At 36.3% G+C, this 18,766-nt stretch overlaps 1 protein-coding gene across 2 annotated transcripts in view; it reads left to right on the top strand.

The window, feature by feature from the left end:
* Positions 1-18,766, top strand: part of ANGPT1 (angiopoietin 1) — a 321,756-nt gene that overhangs the window by 222,928 nt on the left and 80,062 nt on the right. For both annotated transcript variants that reach the window (XM_027849877.1, XM_027849876.1), the window contains exons 5-6: positions 2,138-2,265; positions 18,093-18,194. In XM_027849877.1, coding sequence (XP_027705678.1) covers positions 2,138-2,265; positions 18,093-18,194 — 230 coding nt within the window. The remainder of the gene's footprint in view (positions 1-2,137; positions 2,266-18,092; positions 18,195-18,766) is intronic.

The raw sequence follows: 18,766 nt of genomic DNA, 5'->3' as shown, positions 1-18,766 counted from the left end.
GCCTTTACCTTAACAACTACAAATAAGACTGAGATATCCATGTTATGGTCCTTTACTATAATTAACAACTTTATTAATAAGAGACATTTCATTAATCATAATAATTTCAATAATAGGCCTTTCTATGTTAGATACCTTAAAACTTTATGCTTTCTGCAGTGCTTTATTTCTCTTTTTCTCTTCTTCAGTTTCATTTAAAGAAACGAGTCCATAAGATGATAGGGTCATAATTTAAAGCTATGGTGGGTCCTTCTGATCATTTAGTTCAATCCCCTCATGTTAGAAATTAGGAAGATGAAGGTCAGAGATATGAATTAATTTTGATAAAGTCACTCAGATGTCTCAGGCCAGGACTTGAACATGGGTTCAAACTCAAATTTCAAAGCTCTTATACATGCTTAGAGTGACTTTTTTTAAAACCTGATTCCATAGTAAATTATTTTGAAAGGTTATGTGAAAAGCTCTGGAAAAATTTGATAGTTGAGAAACAGGTAGCATAAAAATGACTACCAACCTTCTGGATTTTGCTTTGTTAACCTTTGTTTACAAACCTTCTTATTCTCATCCCCAAAGTATTTTATGATATGAATGTTTACACACATATGCATGTAATTATTAAAGTAAATAGGATTTTTAAAAGAACTTTGTTAGATCTATGTATATGTGTGTGTATATATATCATACATATATATATATATATATATATATATAAATAGATAATTCTTTCTCTTCAGTATTCTTTTCCTAAATAGTCCAAAGTGCAAACTTTTCATGGCCCAAAATGATTATCTGGCATAATTCCTGTCCATGACTTTTTTTTTTAAATAAAACCCTCAAAGTGAATTTTGCCCAAAATCAATTCTTTGAGTATGGTGTGGACAACTACTATTATAATAACAGTTGGCATTTACTGGACAGTTTTCAGGGTTATAAAATGATCATTATAATAACTCTGTGATGTAGGTGCTATTTATAATCTCCATCTTATAAATGAAGAAACTAAATCCCAGAGGAGTTAAGTGACTGACCTATGATCTACAGTTAGTAAGTGTTGGAGGTAGGATTCGAGCCCAGATCATTTCTGTCAGTCCAGTGTTCTTTCCACTGTCTATGTTGCTTCTCAGGCATATAACAACACTCAAGGTGTCCATCATATCCTTAAATTTCCTATTTAACATTTAAAACCCTTTGCAATCTGATTCTGTTTTGTCTTTCCAGACTGTTTTCACTTTACTCCCTCTCATGCTATATGTGTGTTCCAGTTAAAATGGCCTATTTGCTAATTCCAGCACATGATGCTTTATTCCCCTCTCCATGCTTTTGTCCATTGTCATTCATGCCTATAATGCTCTGCATTTCCAGCTCTCCATCTCTTGGGATCTCTACCTTCATTCAAGAGTCAACTCAAGTTTCACCTCCTAGAAAAGGCCTATTTTTTGATTTACTCAAATGTTAGTAACCCCCATCCCCTACCCTCTCACTGCCCCCAGATTGCCTTGTTTTAATTTGTTTGTATTTTAAATTTCTGTGTCTGAATACAAGTTGTTTCCCTCTGGTATAATGTAGACTCCAGGGGACTGTTTTCATTTGTTTTTGTCTTTGTAACCCCAGAACTTCACTCAGCCCCCTGTGTGCTGTTTCCCTCATACTAGACACATAAGTATTTGTGGGATTCAACTGACTCAGGATGGCCCTCCTCTGTTCCATTTACACATCAGTTATTCTGCACAAATCATTCTCTGCTGCAGCATACTGGTTTGTAGAATTTCATATCATGCCTTAGTAGGCTGGAGACACAGGAACTGGGCCCACAGAGGGCTCACAGAACTGGGATTTGAAGGGCCTCTATCTCACCCAGTTGCTGTAACATATAGACTGTCTGTAGAGACTCAAATCAAAGGAAACAATTCAGGCTTAGAGAAGTTCTTTCCCTCTGTTTGCCAGCTTGTTAATATTGGAAGATGCTTTAGAAGCTCCTTAGCCCATCATGCTGTAATTATTATTATTATTACTGTTTTACACACAGTAGACTTTGATTGTCAGATGTATTGAAAACATTAAGATTTTTTTAATATTATGTATAAAGTCCTTTTTGGATACTAATTGTCCTGTTAATATCATATTTCTTTCTTTGCAGTTTTACTTAAGAGTGCAAAAAGAGAGGAGGACAAACCATTTAGAGACTGTGCAGATGTGTATCAAGCTGGTTTTAATAAAAGTGGAATCTACACTATTTATATTAATAACGTGCCAGAGCCCAAAAAGGTAAAAGCTGAAGTGTTTGTTTACAAGTTGTGAACTAGAACTCTGAACTGAGGAAGGGAGGTTGTGATTAATCTGTGAACACACTAAACTGAAAGTGTGTCAGTGAGCTGGGTTATCCCCAGAGAGCCTGTGTTCCTTCCTGAGTCACTGAGAGGCAAGCAAAGCCCTTCCCTCAGGGCAGCTTCAGTATTTCCTGCTTGCTCTGTTGCTCACTCCTAGGGTGGGCAGGGAGTAGAGAAATAGCCCCAGCATTCCTGGTCAAGGTTATGAAGAGACACACACAGGAGTGACTTGAGGGGTTGAGAGAGGGGCAGTTAGAAACTCCACATTTCAAGGGGGGCAAATGTCCCCCCCAAACCCCTACCACCATTCCTCACCATATCCTATTAGAGCCAGAGCATCAATTTGGCAGAACAACTGCTTCTGGGGGGTGGGTTGGGGTGGGTGGGAAAGAGAGGCATTCTTCTCTCTAAATAATCTAACAACTTCCTCTGCATATTTTTCTAAAACTGGGTCAGAGAATTGGATTCACAGGGAATCAGAGAATCCCTCTGAGAGATGAAAAGGGATTTTTAGGAATCATTGAGACCATCCTTCTCATTTTACAGATCAGAAAAGACATCTAGGGTTTAAATGACTTGCCTAAGGTCATACAGTGAATTGATGATAGAAGTTGGATTAGAACCCAGGTGTCCTGACTCAGTAGTCTTTTTTTTCCCTCATACTATATCATATGGTAGAATCAGTATTATATCAGAAAAGGTCCTAGGATAAAAACATGAGTTGGTCAAAGCTTTGATTTATTGTTCCATCTTTTTCTGAACTTTTTTTTAAGGGAGGGGTAGTGGGAATTATATTACCCTGTCCAGTCACCTTAAAATACTTTTTGGCCCTACTCTGTCTTTTGTCTGCTCAGGTCCCTTCACTTTCATTCATTCTCCAGGACTGGTTCCCTCCCCTTCACCCCTGTCCCTCCATTCCCATATAGATTTATTATCTGCATCTAAACTTACTTCTCCTGTTTCCCAGACTATAAGAGCATAGTTTCAGAACTAGAAAGAAAGTGAGAGGCAATCCAGTGTAGTCTTTTCATTTTGCAGATTAAAAAGATAAAAATCAAGGCCCAATTTTAAGGAACTTGCCCATTAATCACATAGGTAGTAAGTAGCAGAGTCAAGATTTGAACCTAGATCCTCTTATTCCAAATCTGTTATTCTTTCCTCAGTATCACACTATTTCCAAGGGTCCTGCTCACTTACTGGGGCTATAAATACTTCAATCCTTTTAGGGTTCTGTGATTTCATTCTAGTGCTGTGCTCATCAGCTCAGATTGAATTCTCCATTCTACCTTCCACTACCTCCCCAACCCAAACATAAACATTAGTTGTTTTTTTTTTTTTCTCTGAGATGTTATGGCCAAAAATTAAAACAAACAAACACACACAAACTCACTATCATTAGGTGACTAGATTTCTGGTGATGAGGCTTTTGAACTTAATTAGGCAGATCCTTGGAGAACCTCTCCACAGTCTGTCCCACTGCCAACAACCAAAGCTTTTCCACTTTGATAGTACTGGTATCTTCCAGAATAAGCAAAAGTTCAAGGTGTTTTTTTGATGCTACCCTCAGACATGTTCTCTTTTAGTAGAAGAGACCTAGCATTACGAAATGAATTCAAGATATGGAATTAATAGCTGACAATGTCTTTTTGCCTTATATCTTTAAGATAAAATTTTCATTTAAAGGAGGTAATTAAAGGAGGAATGGGATGGGAATTTCAGCCATTACAGTGGCCACCCAAGTCTTAGCCCCGTGCCTCATCAAGACTTTGGAATCTCTAAGGTAAAGCCAGAGGAATGCAAGTTACGGCAATTCCTGATCTGTATGTCCAAGCTGGAAAGACTTGGAATCCAAGCCCTCCGACAATTTGACAATGTGTCAAATTGAGGAACTGAGCTGAATTCAAAGAGACACTTCACTAGTTTAGCTTCTGTATGATTCTTTGTTGTATTTTTTTAAGTCTTGGGAACTCCCAAGACTAAGACACATAAAACGTTGTGATCTGAGCCGGTCAAGGTGTCCATACCGATGAAGTGCCAGATTGTTGAAGCAAGAAAGATACAGCAAGACTAGTTGAGGAGAACAGAAAGAGAAGAGTAGGGAAGTGCTATGGAAGGAGGACCTTTTTATGCTTCTCAAATTACACCATAGAATCAACTGGAAAGGATAGTGATGATGATGAAGATGATGATAATATGATAAAAGTTAATGTTTGTACTTCATGTATCTCATTTGACCCTTTGAGACAGGTACTCCAGGTTTTATGGTTCTCATTACAAAAAAAATCCAACAACCTTGTAAGATAGCTAGCACATGTACTATTAATGACATTTCACAGATGAGAAAATTGAGATAGAGAGAAGTTCAATGACTTGCCCATAGGCACAGAGCAATCTTAGAGGTAGGATTAGAACTTAGGTCTTCCCTATTCTTTGTCCAGTACTCTGTCTTCTATCAATTAATCAACAACAAGCATTTATTAAATGCCTACTATGTGACAGACTGGAGATACAAAGATTAAAAAAAAAAGAAATTGTCTCTGCCCCTCAGGGACTTGTATTCTACTGGGGGAGACAATGTGTATATATACAAAAAATGGATAAAGGATATATTGTTTGAGGGTAGTTCAATGGCCACTGGAGGGAGGTAGATCTATGTCACAATGCCCCTCCCATTTAGATAGTATGTCATACAAGCCTCCCCTTTTGCCAATGGGAAAGTTGAGACAACTTGCCCAACTAGAAGCAAACAGCTAGTTAACAGCAGATATAAATTAGAATATGAGTTTCTTTTTTTCTACCTAATCCATTGTGTTTTTCACTACCTCCCCTAAGTATATCGCATCAAACTCTCTCTCTCAGGGTGTAACATTTATTCAATTCACCACAGTGGCATGTCCAGAACACAATCTAGTAAGGGACTAGCCACAATCATGGCATCTAGGAAGATTGTCCGAAAGAAGGCACAGTTTTACCAAAAGATACGACTCTTTTCACTGCCAGGAAGCAGAAGGAGATTTGGGAAGACCTTGATGAAACATCAGTTTTTTTGAACAATGGTAGAGGTGCACAGCAGAAAGGGAGCTATAGTAGGAAAGATGGAACATTGAGACATTGAGTGCTTTTTCTGGTCTTGTGTAATAATCCTTTTAAAGACATTTACCCCTTGGTGAACGTGGATTTTCAGAAGGGAGGCAATATAGTATGGTAAAAGGAGAAGCAAGTTTGGAGTCAAGCATCTGGATTCAAATACTAACTGTTAGTTACTTACTTTCTCTATGCTTTGGGCAAGTCACTCTATCTCAGTTGGCCCAAGTTATCTCATCTATAAAATGAGGGAATTGGACAACATGGTACCTAAAGCATCTTCCAGCTCCATGTCTTTGATCTTCAGTATTTATAACAGTAGTATTTCCCCCTAATTTGAAGACTATTTAAAGCCAGTCAGTTTTAAAAAGTCATCGTGAATCATAGTACTAGAAAGGCTGTCGTGTGAAGCTCTCCAAATGCTACTTATATTAATTTATCTTTTCATTCATTTGCTTGGCAGTGGTGTTAATTGAAGATCCACCAAAAATGCTTTCTTACTCATGCTTCTATTGTCCAGGGAATTAGAAAATCTGGGATCAGTAGCTGACATGGATAAAAATCTAGAATATTACAACATTAAAATGATTTCATATTCTGACTTTGGAAAAAAAAAACCTGTGCTCATTATAAATAAGATTTAGGATAAAGAATATTTGCATGATTTTATGTGGGAATCAGTAATGCACACCATGCTTAAATGAATTTCAGCCTTCTACATTCACTGCAATCTGATAATCTAAATCTGGTTCAGTCAGATTGGCCTAATAAACTGGTAAATTGGTGCCATGTATGAAAACCTGGATGGAGGACAGAGAAGATCAGCCAAGAATGAGTAAATGTTGTTGGCTGTACTAAAGCTACAAGAATAACAACACCTAGTTTAATATTGTTTTTATTTACATTGCTTTATCATTGAGAAATATCTATAAAGCTCAAAATAATGAAATTAAAATTGAAGAGAGAAGTGTTGTTCTATAATGCCAATGAGGAGAACTAGTGATGATTTTCTGGACCCATTTCACATTTTAAACAATTGAAATAAGAACAGATTGAGCATTTAGAGTCTTCCACATTTAAATTATTAACTTGTGGCTGTTTTATGCACTAGATTCTTTTCTAAGCATTATTGCAGGAAACATGAATTTTCCTTTCATTTCATAAATTGTCTGATAGCCAACATATTTTCATCTGTAAAAAGTGAAAATGTCCCCCAAACTCTACTTCTTATTTAAAAATATTTTAGAACTAATAATTCCTCTAATTCTTGGAAGAGGGATATAACTGATATGTTGAATCTTTTCATTCTGAAGCTATGGAAAAACAATTAGCATCTTTAAGCATTATTATTTCACCTCCTACAGAAAAGCATGAAAATGAAGTGAATCAAATTTTGTTTTTATTGTTTGAATTTCAACCCCCATATTATGTTAAAAGGTGTTTAATGGTTGAAAGCTTTGACCTTGCCTGGGATATGAGCCAGTTCAATCTTTTCCTGGATAGAGTTAAGTCAGAGTGAGATTTTCATTAAACTCAGCAGCATACCTAATGTAACAGGTTCCCCAACCACCAGTAGGAATCATGCCAGAGAGTGCAAACCACACAATGCTTGGCAAATGAGCCTTTTAAGTCTTTTCATGTCTCAAATCCTCCTGCCAGTAAAACCCACCATTTTCCCCCTGAACTTTTCCTCATCAGTTAACCAAAGATTCATTTGTTTCTTTTCTCACTAGAAACAGCAATGTGGCTTTTGCAACATAGTCAATTGCATTCTTTTTTTTCTGTGAAGAAAATTGGGAGACCTGAAGTTCCATGTAACTAACATTCCAGTCTAAACTCTAGAAGTCATCATAAAACTAGTCACAACATGTGAAATCTCCCAGAAACAGGCAAAAATAGTAGGATTGTAACTTGACAGCTGGAGTGACCATCTAGTTCAATTCTTCCATTTTACAGATTGTAAAATCAAGACTGAGAGGTTTAGTAAACTGACTAAAGTTACATAGGGAGAAAATAATCAGAGAGACAGGATTTAAACTCAAGATCTCCAACTCCAAACCCAGAACTCGTTTCACTTTACCACACTAAATACGGTGCCTACCACATTGATTTACAATATTTCTGAACCAAAGTGCTTTTTTTTATACTTTGAAAAACAGGAGTTTGTTGTTTCCTTAAGTAGCTAAGATTTATGATTCAAGTCTTTTCATAGACTCTAATTGTAAAGATACTATGTGGTCATTTTTTTAAATGCTAGAAAGCAATTTAAGGGTCATCTTACAACACCCTAAATTTATAGGTGAAGACATGGAAGGCCGGAGAAGTTACTTGACATTTCTAAGGTTACACAGATAGTAAGTAATAGATACAACATTACAAGAAATTATTAAGGAAAATTGTTCTAAAGTTCTAGAACAAGAAGATAGAATGTAAATAGAAAAAAAAATCTACAGTTCACCACCTGAAAGAGATCCCAGGAGAAAAACTTACAGGAATGTCATAGCCAAGTTTCAAAATTCTCAGGTTAAGGAGAAAATATTACAAGCAACAAGAACAAAATAATACTGTGGAAATACAGTCAAGATTTCACAAGACCTAGTAGCTTCTACGCTAAAAGACTGTAGATCTTGGAACATTATGTTTCCAAGAGCAAAAGAGTTGGGGTTGCATCCAAAAATAATTTACCCAGTAAATTTGAATATAATGCTAAATGGAAAAAAACAAAGGACATTTGACAAACTGAAGGACTTTCAAGTATTCATAACTAAAAGACCGGAACTCAATAGAAACTTTGATAGAAAAGATCCAGAAGAAATATAAGGAAAATATTAAAGTCTAATTACAAGATATTCATTAAAGTCAAACTGTTTACTTATTATATATATATATGAAATTGTTGTCTCTATTCTTAAAACTGTCATCATTACTAAGTAATAGTGATATGTTTTTGAAGCCACACTCTTTGATTCCAAATCCAGAACTTTTTTCATGAAACTGCACTGCCTACAAATACCTTTATTAAAATATCTGCATAAATAATAATAAATATGCCTTACAGAAAAAGACATTGTACATAAGATGAAGATTTTATGCAATATCAAAACCAAGCAAACCTAAAACCAAAGCCCAAATCAGAGTCTCCTCCCTGGATACTTCTGTTGCCAAACTGCTTTCTTTTCTTTTTTTTTTTAAGCTGAACAGTTGGTATACCACTAGCCTTGTTAAAATTGGATCCTGTCTTCTTTCCTTCAGAATCAGAAATCCCTGGGACTGTACTTAATACAAAATTGCTCAGGATTTCAAACAGCTACTAAAACAGCTTTGGCAATGGATGGCCTCAAGCTATTTTGACTCTTAGAGGCTTGGAAAGGTCTGTACTTCTGACCTTATTGCAAATCTACTTAAAAGTGCTAATTTTGCCTATCCTCTCTAGATATTAAATTTGTAAGTAGGTGATTAGTCTAACTAAGATCTTAACTAATACCTTTGTCTGGAATGGCCTTTGGTGAATCCCACTAAGGTCCAGAGGAAATTTCTTATTTTCTAGGTCTTGCTCTCAGCCTCATGTCTTGAGACTTTTTCTTCTTCCTAGTCTGAACAGAAAAGTTGGAGGAAACCATAATAAAATCCTTCTTCTAAACTTCAAGACAATGATTATTTTAGAAACTAAATATCTTAGCCCACCACCATTGCCTGGACCTTTTTCTAGAGAGGTGTTATTATAATCACACAGATGCTAGAGCTGTGTGGGATGCTTGAAGCCATCTGATATTAAATTTGTCATTTTACAGTGGCAGAGAGAGATGGGAGACAGAGACAGAGACACACAGAAAGAGACACAGATAAAAAGAGTAATGAAGAGACAGACAGAACCTACTCAAAATTAAACCACTAAGTAACAGCTAGGAATAGAATTGATCTTTCAAAATAACCTGGAGATGAGCTTCTGAGAACTCCACTGACTGGACATTCAAACTAATTTCTAAAACTTTCTAAAGTATTTCTATGAATGAATAGTATGTTGTATAGACTTAGAATTTATAGCCTGGGATTTGTGGTGAAAAACTTAAAGCTGGAATACAGCATATCTTAAATTAAAACTGCATATAGGGTACACATATCACTTAAATTAATTTAAAAATCTAACAACATAAATAAGTATTTTTGCAATCCTATCTCCCATTCCCTAATTTATATTTTCCCATGCCTTTAAAAAAAGGATAAAAAAGTAAAAAGCAGTGCCAAGTAGAATGAAAGCATGATTGGTAAAGTAAATACACTATTGACCATTCGTTTTCTTTTTTTCTTTTTTTTTCTTTTTTAATTTATTTTTAATTTTTAACTTATGGAATAAAATAAGCATTTCCATAATATAGTGTAATAAAAAGATGATTGCACATGAAATTACAAAAATAAATCTAAAACAACAATACAAAAAAGGTTTTTGTGTATCCCAGGAAATGCTTACTCATGTCCTCAACTTCATTCATTTAAGGATGGAAAAGCTCTGAAGACCAGCTGTGGTTCAAGCTTCAGTAATATTAATATTTCTCTTGACTTTTTTTCTGAGTTATTCCGTGATCAAGTACAATGTGAGCTCATTGAGTGCAGGGACTGTATTACTGCCTTTCTTTATATCTCCAGCACTCAACATAGTGCCTGGCATGTAGTTAGTGCTTAACAAATACATGTTAACTGAACCCACCCCTTATAGTGACACACAGGAGCTCTTGGGAGGGAAGGAGAGGCAACCACAAAAGATTGGAAACTGTTCTGAGTGGGGACAAATGAGTTCAGTCCCCCAGGATCATCCAACACCTAAAAAAAAGGAGAGTAAATTGCATTTGGCAGAAGTGTATCCACAAAATGTGTTAATGTTCAGTAGAGTAAGCTGTGATACAGTGAAAAGAATAGCTTGGGAGTTGGGACACTTGAGCTCTGCTCTTGTCTATTTACTAATTGTGATTCCTTAGACAAGTGATTAGCCTCTCTGAAGCTCAGTGGCCTCATCCTAGCTCTACTATTTATTAGCTGTGTGACCTAAGGCAACTGAAATCTCTGGGCCTCAATTTCCTCATCTGTAAAGTAAGTGGTTTGGAATTGATAGCTTTTACCATCTAGAGCTAAAATTGGAATTGACCATAAAATCTGTAAAATGGAGTTGGACTAGGTTTTCTTCCAGGCCTATAATCCTATAATCCTATGGAGTCCTTTTAGCTAACCTTTAACTCCTGAGAGTTTTTGTTTTTTCCAGTTTACAAGCTGCTACAAATGCTGCCAAAGGAAGCTTTGCTCTTCCATTTCTGAATAACAAAAAAAAAAGAACATTCTGTAAAATGCAGGGTTTGGAATAAATTATCTTTCACGTCCCTTCCAGCTTTTAAATTCCATGATTCTCTGATTCTTTGAACCCAAGAAAACATGGCCACCAGATATTAAACAGTAACATTACAATTCAATTTACTCCACCCAGTCTAGGCAAAAATCACTTGTAGATAGAGTTAACTCTTTCCCTCAAGAAATAAGTAGCTACCTTGCCTCACTACTTAATAAGCAAAGTTTGGCAAAATGTGTCAAAGTCACAAAGTCCCCAAGATAGAAGGTTGGAAAAGCATGGAAAACCTAACCTCATGATGGAAGAAAGTCAACCCACAGTAAAATGTGGAAAGGAAAGAACTATCAGCTACATCACAAGAGTGTAGCCAGGTTTCTTCTGTCTAGAAAGATATTGCTGCTCCCCAAGTACCATTTAGTTTCTTTTCTCCCTTTCTTAAAATTCTCAAATGAATGATCTGCATGTTCTCTCCATTTTCCTTACATTTGCAGGAAGCTTTTCCCCATCATCCCTAATCTTGCTGTATTGAATCAGAATACTCTCAATCTATCCTGTACGTAGCTTGTTTGTATGTAGTCGTTTGCATATTGTATATCCCATTGAACTTTAAGCTTCTTCAGAGCAGGGACTGGAGGAGCGGGGGGGTTCTTTTATTTTTTGCCTTTCTTTCTATATGTATACCTACACACACACACACACACACACACACACACACACACACACACACCCTTCTATACCTAACACTTATCACAGTTCCTGGTGCATAGTAGGTATTTAATAAATGTTAGTTGGTTGACACTTAAACCTTCCCTCTGGCTTTCTTCATGACTAAACTTCTGAAACAGTTCTCTCCAAAATCCACAACCCCACCATTTCTGCCAGAATCAATTAAGAGATACTTAACAGTTGGGCTTCTTTCTTGACCTATCTATGGCATTTGACACCATCAACCTTTCTCTCTTTTGACTTTCCTGATTCTACACTGTTCTGGTTTTCTTCCTACTTATTTCTTTTGTTTTCATTGAGAGTTTGTCTTCTTCTCATTGGAAGTTTATAGGCAAACCTAGATCATCACTTCTGAGGTATGTTTTAATTGGGATCCTGTGTTTTTTTTTTGTTTTGTTTTGTTTTGTTTTGGCTAGGCAGTGGGGTAAAGTGACTTGCCCAGGGTCACACAGCTAGTAAGTGTTATATGTCTGAGGCCAGACTTGAACTCAGGTCCTCCTGAATCCAGGGCCAGTGCTCTATCCACTGTACCACCTAGCTGCCCCCAGGGTTCTGTGTGTATCTGTGTGTGTGTGTGTGTGTGTGTGTGTGTGTGTGTGTATGTATGTATGGGTCAGACTCTAAGGCCTCTTTGATATGATCTTCCAACTCTGAAATTGAGCTCTATGCCTACAAATCTCTAGCCTAGCTATATATCTTTAACATGCTACCAGACATTTCCATTTGAATGTCCTGCCTTCACCTCAAAATCAACACAACCAAGTGAAGCTTGATTATCTCTTTAACTTGATTATTTTCCTATTCCTATCAATTCTCCGAGTTACTTTGGCTCAACAGCATGAAGCCATCTCTATCCTTACCTTTATTTTACCATCTCTATCTGGTCAGCACCCAATCCTTTTGATTTCTGCCTTTTAAATCTCATACGTGTCCCTTTTTCCATTTTACAAGCTGCTACAAATGCTGCCAAAAGAAACTTTGCTCTTCCATTTCTGAATGACAAAAAAAAAAGAACATTCCGTAAAATGCATAGTTTGGAATAAATGATCTTCCACATCCCTTCCAGCTTTTAAATTCCATGATTCTCTGATTCTTTGAACCCAAGAAAACATGGCCACCAGATATTAAACAATAACATCACAATTCAACTTACTACACCCATTCTAGCACTGCCCATGTTTATGTTCTTATGACTTGTCTGGATTATTACAACTTCCTGATCAGCCTCCTTGACCTAAGTCTCTTCTACCTCCTTTCTGTCTTATACCCTGCCTCCAGATTAATCTTCCTAAAATGCTATTTTAATCATGTTATTATCTGCCCAATAAGTTAATGTGACTCCTAACTTTCTACGGGATAAAGTCCAAACTCCTTGTCCTGAGATTCAAGGGGCCACTTAATTTGATGTCTCCTTGGCATCATTCCAACATTATCCCAAACTATTCCTCTCCATGAGCCCTTTGTTTAAGCAAACTAATCTTACTGGCCTCCCAAAACATTGTTCATTTTTTCCTATGCACATGTGTTCTTAGTGTGTCACCTTCACTTCTTCCAAATAAGTCCTACTCATTCATTCCAAAATCTGGGAGCTTTGATAAATTGCAAGTTCACTTTGAGTCAATACAGTACTATGACAACCCAAAAGCTAATGAGATCTCATATTGAAAAGAAGCATAGTGAACAGAATAAGTCAGTTTATGTAATTTGCTTTTTTTCAGGCCACATGTGAAATATAATGCTCAATTCTGGGTGCAGCATTTCAGGCAGGGCATTGATAACCTTGAGAAGTGAGTTGGGGTGGTTTAGAACCTCAGGCTCATGCTAGGAAGAGAGGTTGAAATAACTAGGACTATGTATCCTGGAGAAGGGGGGAATACTCTAGGATATACCTGTGGTAGAGAGATTTGAAGAACTGATGTAAATTATATTTATTCTGCTTCCCCTCAAAGGGAAGAACTAGGACCAATGGGGAGATTGCTATAGAAACTCAGCTTATAGCTGAATATGCAGAACTTCCTAAATGATTAGAGTTGCCCACAAGTGGAATGGCCTGTTTCAGGTAGATTGGATTCATACTTAGTGGAAGTCTTCAAATGGAGGTTAGACAACTACTTGTAAGAGTTATGATAGGAGGGATTATTAATAAGGTATGGTTTAGATTAGATATCTGCTAACATTCCTTCATACTCTGTGATTCCACTGATTAAACGTTCAACACAAATGCCACTGTTTCCATATATAATATATATGTATATTATATATATATAATAAGTGTGTTTCCATATATTTTTAACAGCCTTGCCAACCTATATTGATATCTTTGTCTTCTAAAATCCTTTGACTTTATTTTCTGTACCCCTTATCTGTGGTACAAATATAACTAGTATGCAATGAATACCATAAATGTATAATACAAGATAGACATATATCAATGAGGTCAATCACATTGTGAATTTTAAGAGTGCATACGCTAAACACATCAAAAGGCTAATCTTGGAAAATAAAGTCTCATTCCAAATTCACATAGGCATATTTTTCACGTACTAAACAATATTATTAATTGTAGCATCCTCTTTGGGTCCTACTTCCCAACCTCCCAACCTGTAGTCATACTTGTACTTGAACTCTGTGGTTGGTTCTCTAAATGGGCTACTATTACCTATCAAGGTTCAAAGTATGCCCTGTGGTACTTCTTTCTAAAACTAAAGCTCATGATTCACCTACCAAAGCACTTACCTTTAATAGTTGTCTAGTAGAGACAATTATCTCAAAGCAAAAGCAATTCTCAAGATGGCAAAAAATTGGTGGTAAGAGTGGGCACAATCTGAGTACATTGGTAGTGAGAAACATACATACAGAAAACATATGACCAAAAAACTTATGTCACTAGTATTGTAGGGCTAGTATCCTTTCTTTTTTGTGATAACTACACATTGCTCCTCTTGGGTAGCATTTCTGCTGGACAAATGGCTCATTTTTGGTCCCTAGGCCTATTTTTATTGGCTGTTCTACTCTAGATTACCAGAACTACTTCTCTCTTAAATCCTTACTCAGCTCTCTTCTCTTCTGTCAGAGATCATACTCCTCTAAGCTGCTTCAGGCCAGACTGTCTTCAGAAGTGGCGAGATTAGATTTTAAAAGACCACCAGATTTGGAGTCAATCTTCAGCCAAATTGCCCCTGTAATTTCATCATCCTTCATACTTCATAAAGAGGCAACAAGGCCTAGATACACATTAGCATTTCATTTAACACATTAACGTCTTTAATATCTTATAGGCTCTGTTACAAGTTCTCTCTTAGTTTCTGTGATTAAATCAACTAGACTGGTAGGAGAAGACATTTCCTCTCAGGACATAATATTTTTGTAATTGAAGTTTATAAGAAGGCATTCATTGTAATAGGTTAAGTGGCTGAAAATTCTTAAGCAAAGAAAGAATGTCAAGAAAACATGATACATGCAAATTAACTATAGATATAAGCTGGTCAGTAACTCTATACCAATGAAACAAAAGTTATAGTCACTGAAACTACATGTGGGCATTATAGATTACTTTTTTATTTATTCAAAAACATTTAAGTGCCTTCTATGTGCAAAGTGCTTTATGGAATACAAAAATAAGTAAGAGATGATCACTGCCCCCAAGGAACTTATAATCAAATGAGAATAACTAAGATATGAACAATATAACAATTGTAGAATAAATGAATGAATGGAAATTTTTTATTGGGTTGCTTACTATGTACCAAGAACTAGAAGCAAATATGAAATAAATGGCATATGAGTCATATAAACAAATGGTTATAATAGTTCAGAGAAGGAACAGAAAAGTCCCAGTCACAATAATCAATAAAAATTTCGTTGCAGAGGAAGCCTATCAGAAGGTCTGTGAGGTATGAGAAGAATTTAGATAGGTAGGGACTATACAAAGGGAGAGAATTTGAAGCTAAGGCAATGGTGTGAACAAAGATGCCACCATGCTTGTTTGAGGTAAAACAGACTAATTTGCTTGTGACATAAAGTTATAGGGCAGCAAGGACTAGATGGGGCTAGCTTTTGCTCTCACATAAATAAAGTGCATCAATTGAGCAATAGTGTATATTATTCCAATGGTAATGTGGGCAATAATGTACAGTAATCCAACAAGGAACTTAATTTCAAAGACGGATGCATTGGCAGCATCCAGTTCCACCCCTGCTTCCATATTTATTTTTGGAAAAATTACATCTTTTTGAAACAGGAAGCTATCTTTGAGTTTTCAGTTATTTAAGAAGTTAAGCACAAAACCAGAGAATCCCATTTGTTCCTCTCTATTTTTAAAGAAGTTCTTGACATGAAACTTCAAATACACAGTGAAATTAAGATATTTGTCATCAAGCCAGGTCTGTGATCTGTGAGGCCAAGTAACTGCATATTTCACAAGAGTAATTTGGACATGGGACAGACAGTATAGTTTGTGATCGAGGAATAGCAAAATATTCCTAGATTTCCTAAAACATAGGTCACATAAAGTAGAGGGGACCCAAGAAAGAAATAAAGAGAAGAGGGGAGGTGGGAAAGGGAGAGAAGGCTCTGCCCCTGTTTTGCCACTACTTTGCCCTGTGATATTTGGCAAGTCAAGTCACCTCTCTGACTCTTATATGATCATAAATTTAGAGCTGAAAGGGACCTTAGAAGCTACCTCGTCCTACTTCCTTATTTTACCAATGGAGGACCTGAAGCACAGAATATGAAGGGACTCTCTGGGCTTAGATAACCAGTCAGTAAATAACACAGGTGACATTTGAACCCAGCTCTTCCTGGCTCTAATTCTAATCTCTATTCTTTTTGCTGTTGAGTACAATTGTTTCAATCATGTAAGACTCTCCGTGACTCCATTTGGGGTTTTCTTGGCAAAGATACTGGAGTGGTTTGCCATTTTCTTCTCCAACTCATTTTACAGATGAAGAATCTGAGGCAAACAAGGTTAAGTGATTTGCCCAGGATCCCACAGCAAGTAAATGTCTGAGGCCAGATTTGAACTCATGAAGATGAGTCTTTCTGATTCCAAGTCCAGTGTTATATCTAATGTGCCATCTAGCTGCCCTTTGCTGTACTTTTTAAAAAAATTTCCTTTACCTGTAGAATAAAGAGGTTAGACTAGATGATATTCAAAGTCCCACCCAGCTCTAACATTCTATGTGTCTAGAAATCAATAGTCCTTTTCACAGTAAATATATTGGCAGTCCTGTGTTTTGGACTAGGATTGTGACTGCTGCTTGAGGGCCCTGTCGCCCTTTTGGTCCCCACTCATTGCCTTAGGGGACAGTTTGAGGTTTTTCCCTGAATTGAAACTTTGCATGCTGTGTGTCCACACAAACTACTGCTATTGCTTCATACCCACACCTTTAGCCAGCGACAGAAATGTTCCAGTAATTTGCTGATTCAGCAACACAAGGCAATTATCATCCCCACAGATGGTCTTGAATTATCAAGCGGCTACTGCTCTGCACACTACTCTGAAAACAGAGATTGCTCTCCAAAGACCATTATGCGTTACATATGTTTTCCTTCTCTCTAGGACTCTAGGGGGAAATACATCAACTTATGAATAAATGCTGTGGCTTTTAGAACAACTGAAGCACACACAAGTGTGTGGAAGGTTAGAATAGCTTTTCCATATAGGAAAGAAAGTATGACCCTGTCAAAAGGACCGTAACAGGTCATATTCCTCCCTCTTCTGTTTGGGAACAAAAGTCACCCAATGTGCCAAATTTGGTTTCTAGTGGTGTTTAATGGATCAGAACTATTACATTTGACTTATGCTAGCATGTGATTTCAAAACTTTGTGTGTGTTTGTGTGTGTGTGTGTGTGTGTGTATACATACCCATATACACACATATATATTTTATTATACACATATGTATGTATGTGTATATACATACATATATACACATGCATGCATACAAATTACAGATTAAGATGAGTAGAATGGCATACTAGAAAGAATAATGAATTTGCAATAAGAAGACCTGAGTTCTAATCCTCTTCTGATACTTACTGTGTGACCTTGGGCAAGTTGCTTAATATCTCTAGTTTTCTCATCTATAAAATGGAGTCAAATTAAGTGATGTTTAAGGTCCCTTCCATCTCTAAAATCCAATGATCTTATGTTTATTTTTTTTTTATGTTTCATATTCTCAAGTTTATTTAAGACTGTCAAGTCTACTACTTTTCATTTAGTTAATTTAGCATTATTTTCAATCTTGATGTTAAATGTTCTGTGGAGTTGATCAGATCTAGTTTGGTCAATAAGAAAATCAAATCAATCTGTTGTCATAGAATTCCATAACTTAGAGATAAAAAAATCTTTGAGATTATCTCATCCAACACATTTATGTTATAAATGAGAATACTGAAGCCCAAAGAAATCCGATGATTTGCCAAAAGTCTGTGTACTGTGTATGTACTTACACAGCAAGTAAATAGCAAATATGGTATTTCAGCCTTGTGACCATTATTCTTGAGACTCAACCTAGCTGATTTTTACTACTAAAATTTTCTATTTCATGTTTATTTCATCTTCTGTGGATACCAATTCAATGCTTGTGTGCCATTCTTTTCCTATTGTTTTTTATAGGTATTTTGCAATATGGAGCTTACAGGAGGAGGTTGGACAGTAATACAACATCGTGAAGATGGGAGTCTCGATTTTCAAAGAGGATGGAAGGAATATAAAATGGTAAGAGAAATGCATTTCTCATAATTTAGGATGTTTTATTTCAAGTTACTTCCATTACACTATCCCACCCTCAAACAAACAAGAATCAGTAACATAGTCCCTGTTATTTTAAGTCATTTCTGGAGTAACTTTCTAGTAGAAAACACATTCTGTCTATGATAGTGGCGTTTCCCTCACACACAACACACTAGCTAATTTTAGGCAATGAGTCTCATATGTGCATATTATGAAAGAATCTTTGAGTAAGATTGAGCCAATTACTAGAATGTTGACTGCATTTAGGCTTCCAGTCATCGTAATGTGAGCATCTTTTAATAATTAAAACATTGGAGTCAATTCCCTACTTCACACCTAGAAATGAATACCTAATTTCTGGGAATTACTTCCTTTGTTTTTCTATTTATTTCCCTGCCTCTCTCAAAAGGAATATGTGACTTACAAAGTATATTGTTTTATATACACTTTTTAATTTATTTCACATACAAAATATATCTTGCTAGTAAAATGTAAGCCCCTTAAAAGCAGAGACTATTTTATTTCTCTCTGAATGTCTAGGCACAGGCCCGGGGAAC

This window comes from Vombatus ursinus, unplaced genomic scaffold, assembly GCF_900497805.2.
Source record: "Vombatus ursinus unplaced genomic scaffold, bare-nosed wombat genome assembly UNPS02008961.1, whole genome shotgun sequence".
In the NCBI taxonomy this organism is placed as follows: domain Eukaryota; kingdom Metazoa; phylum Chordata; class Mammalia; order Diprotodontia; family Vombatidae; genus Vombatus; species Vombatus ursinus.
The sequence above is the reverse complement of the archived record's forward strand: the minus strand, read 5'-3'. Positions and strand labels throughout refer to the sequence as shown.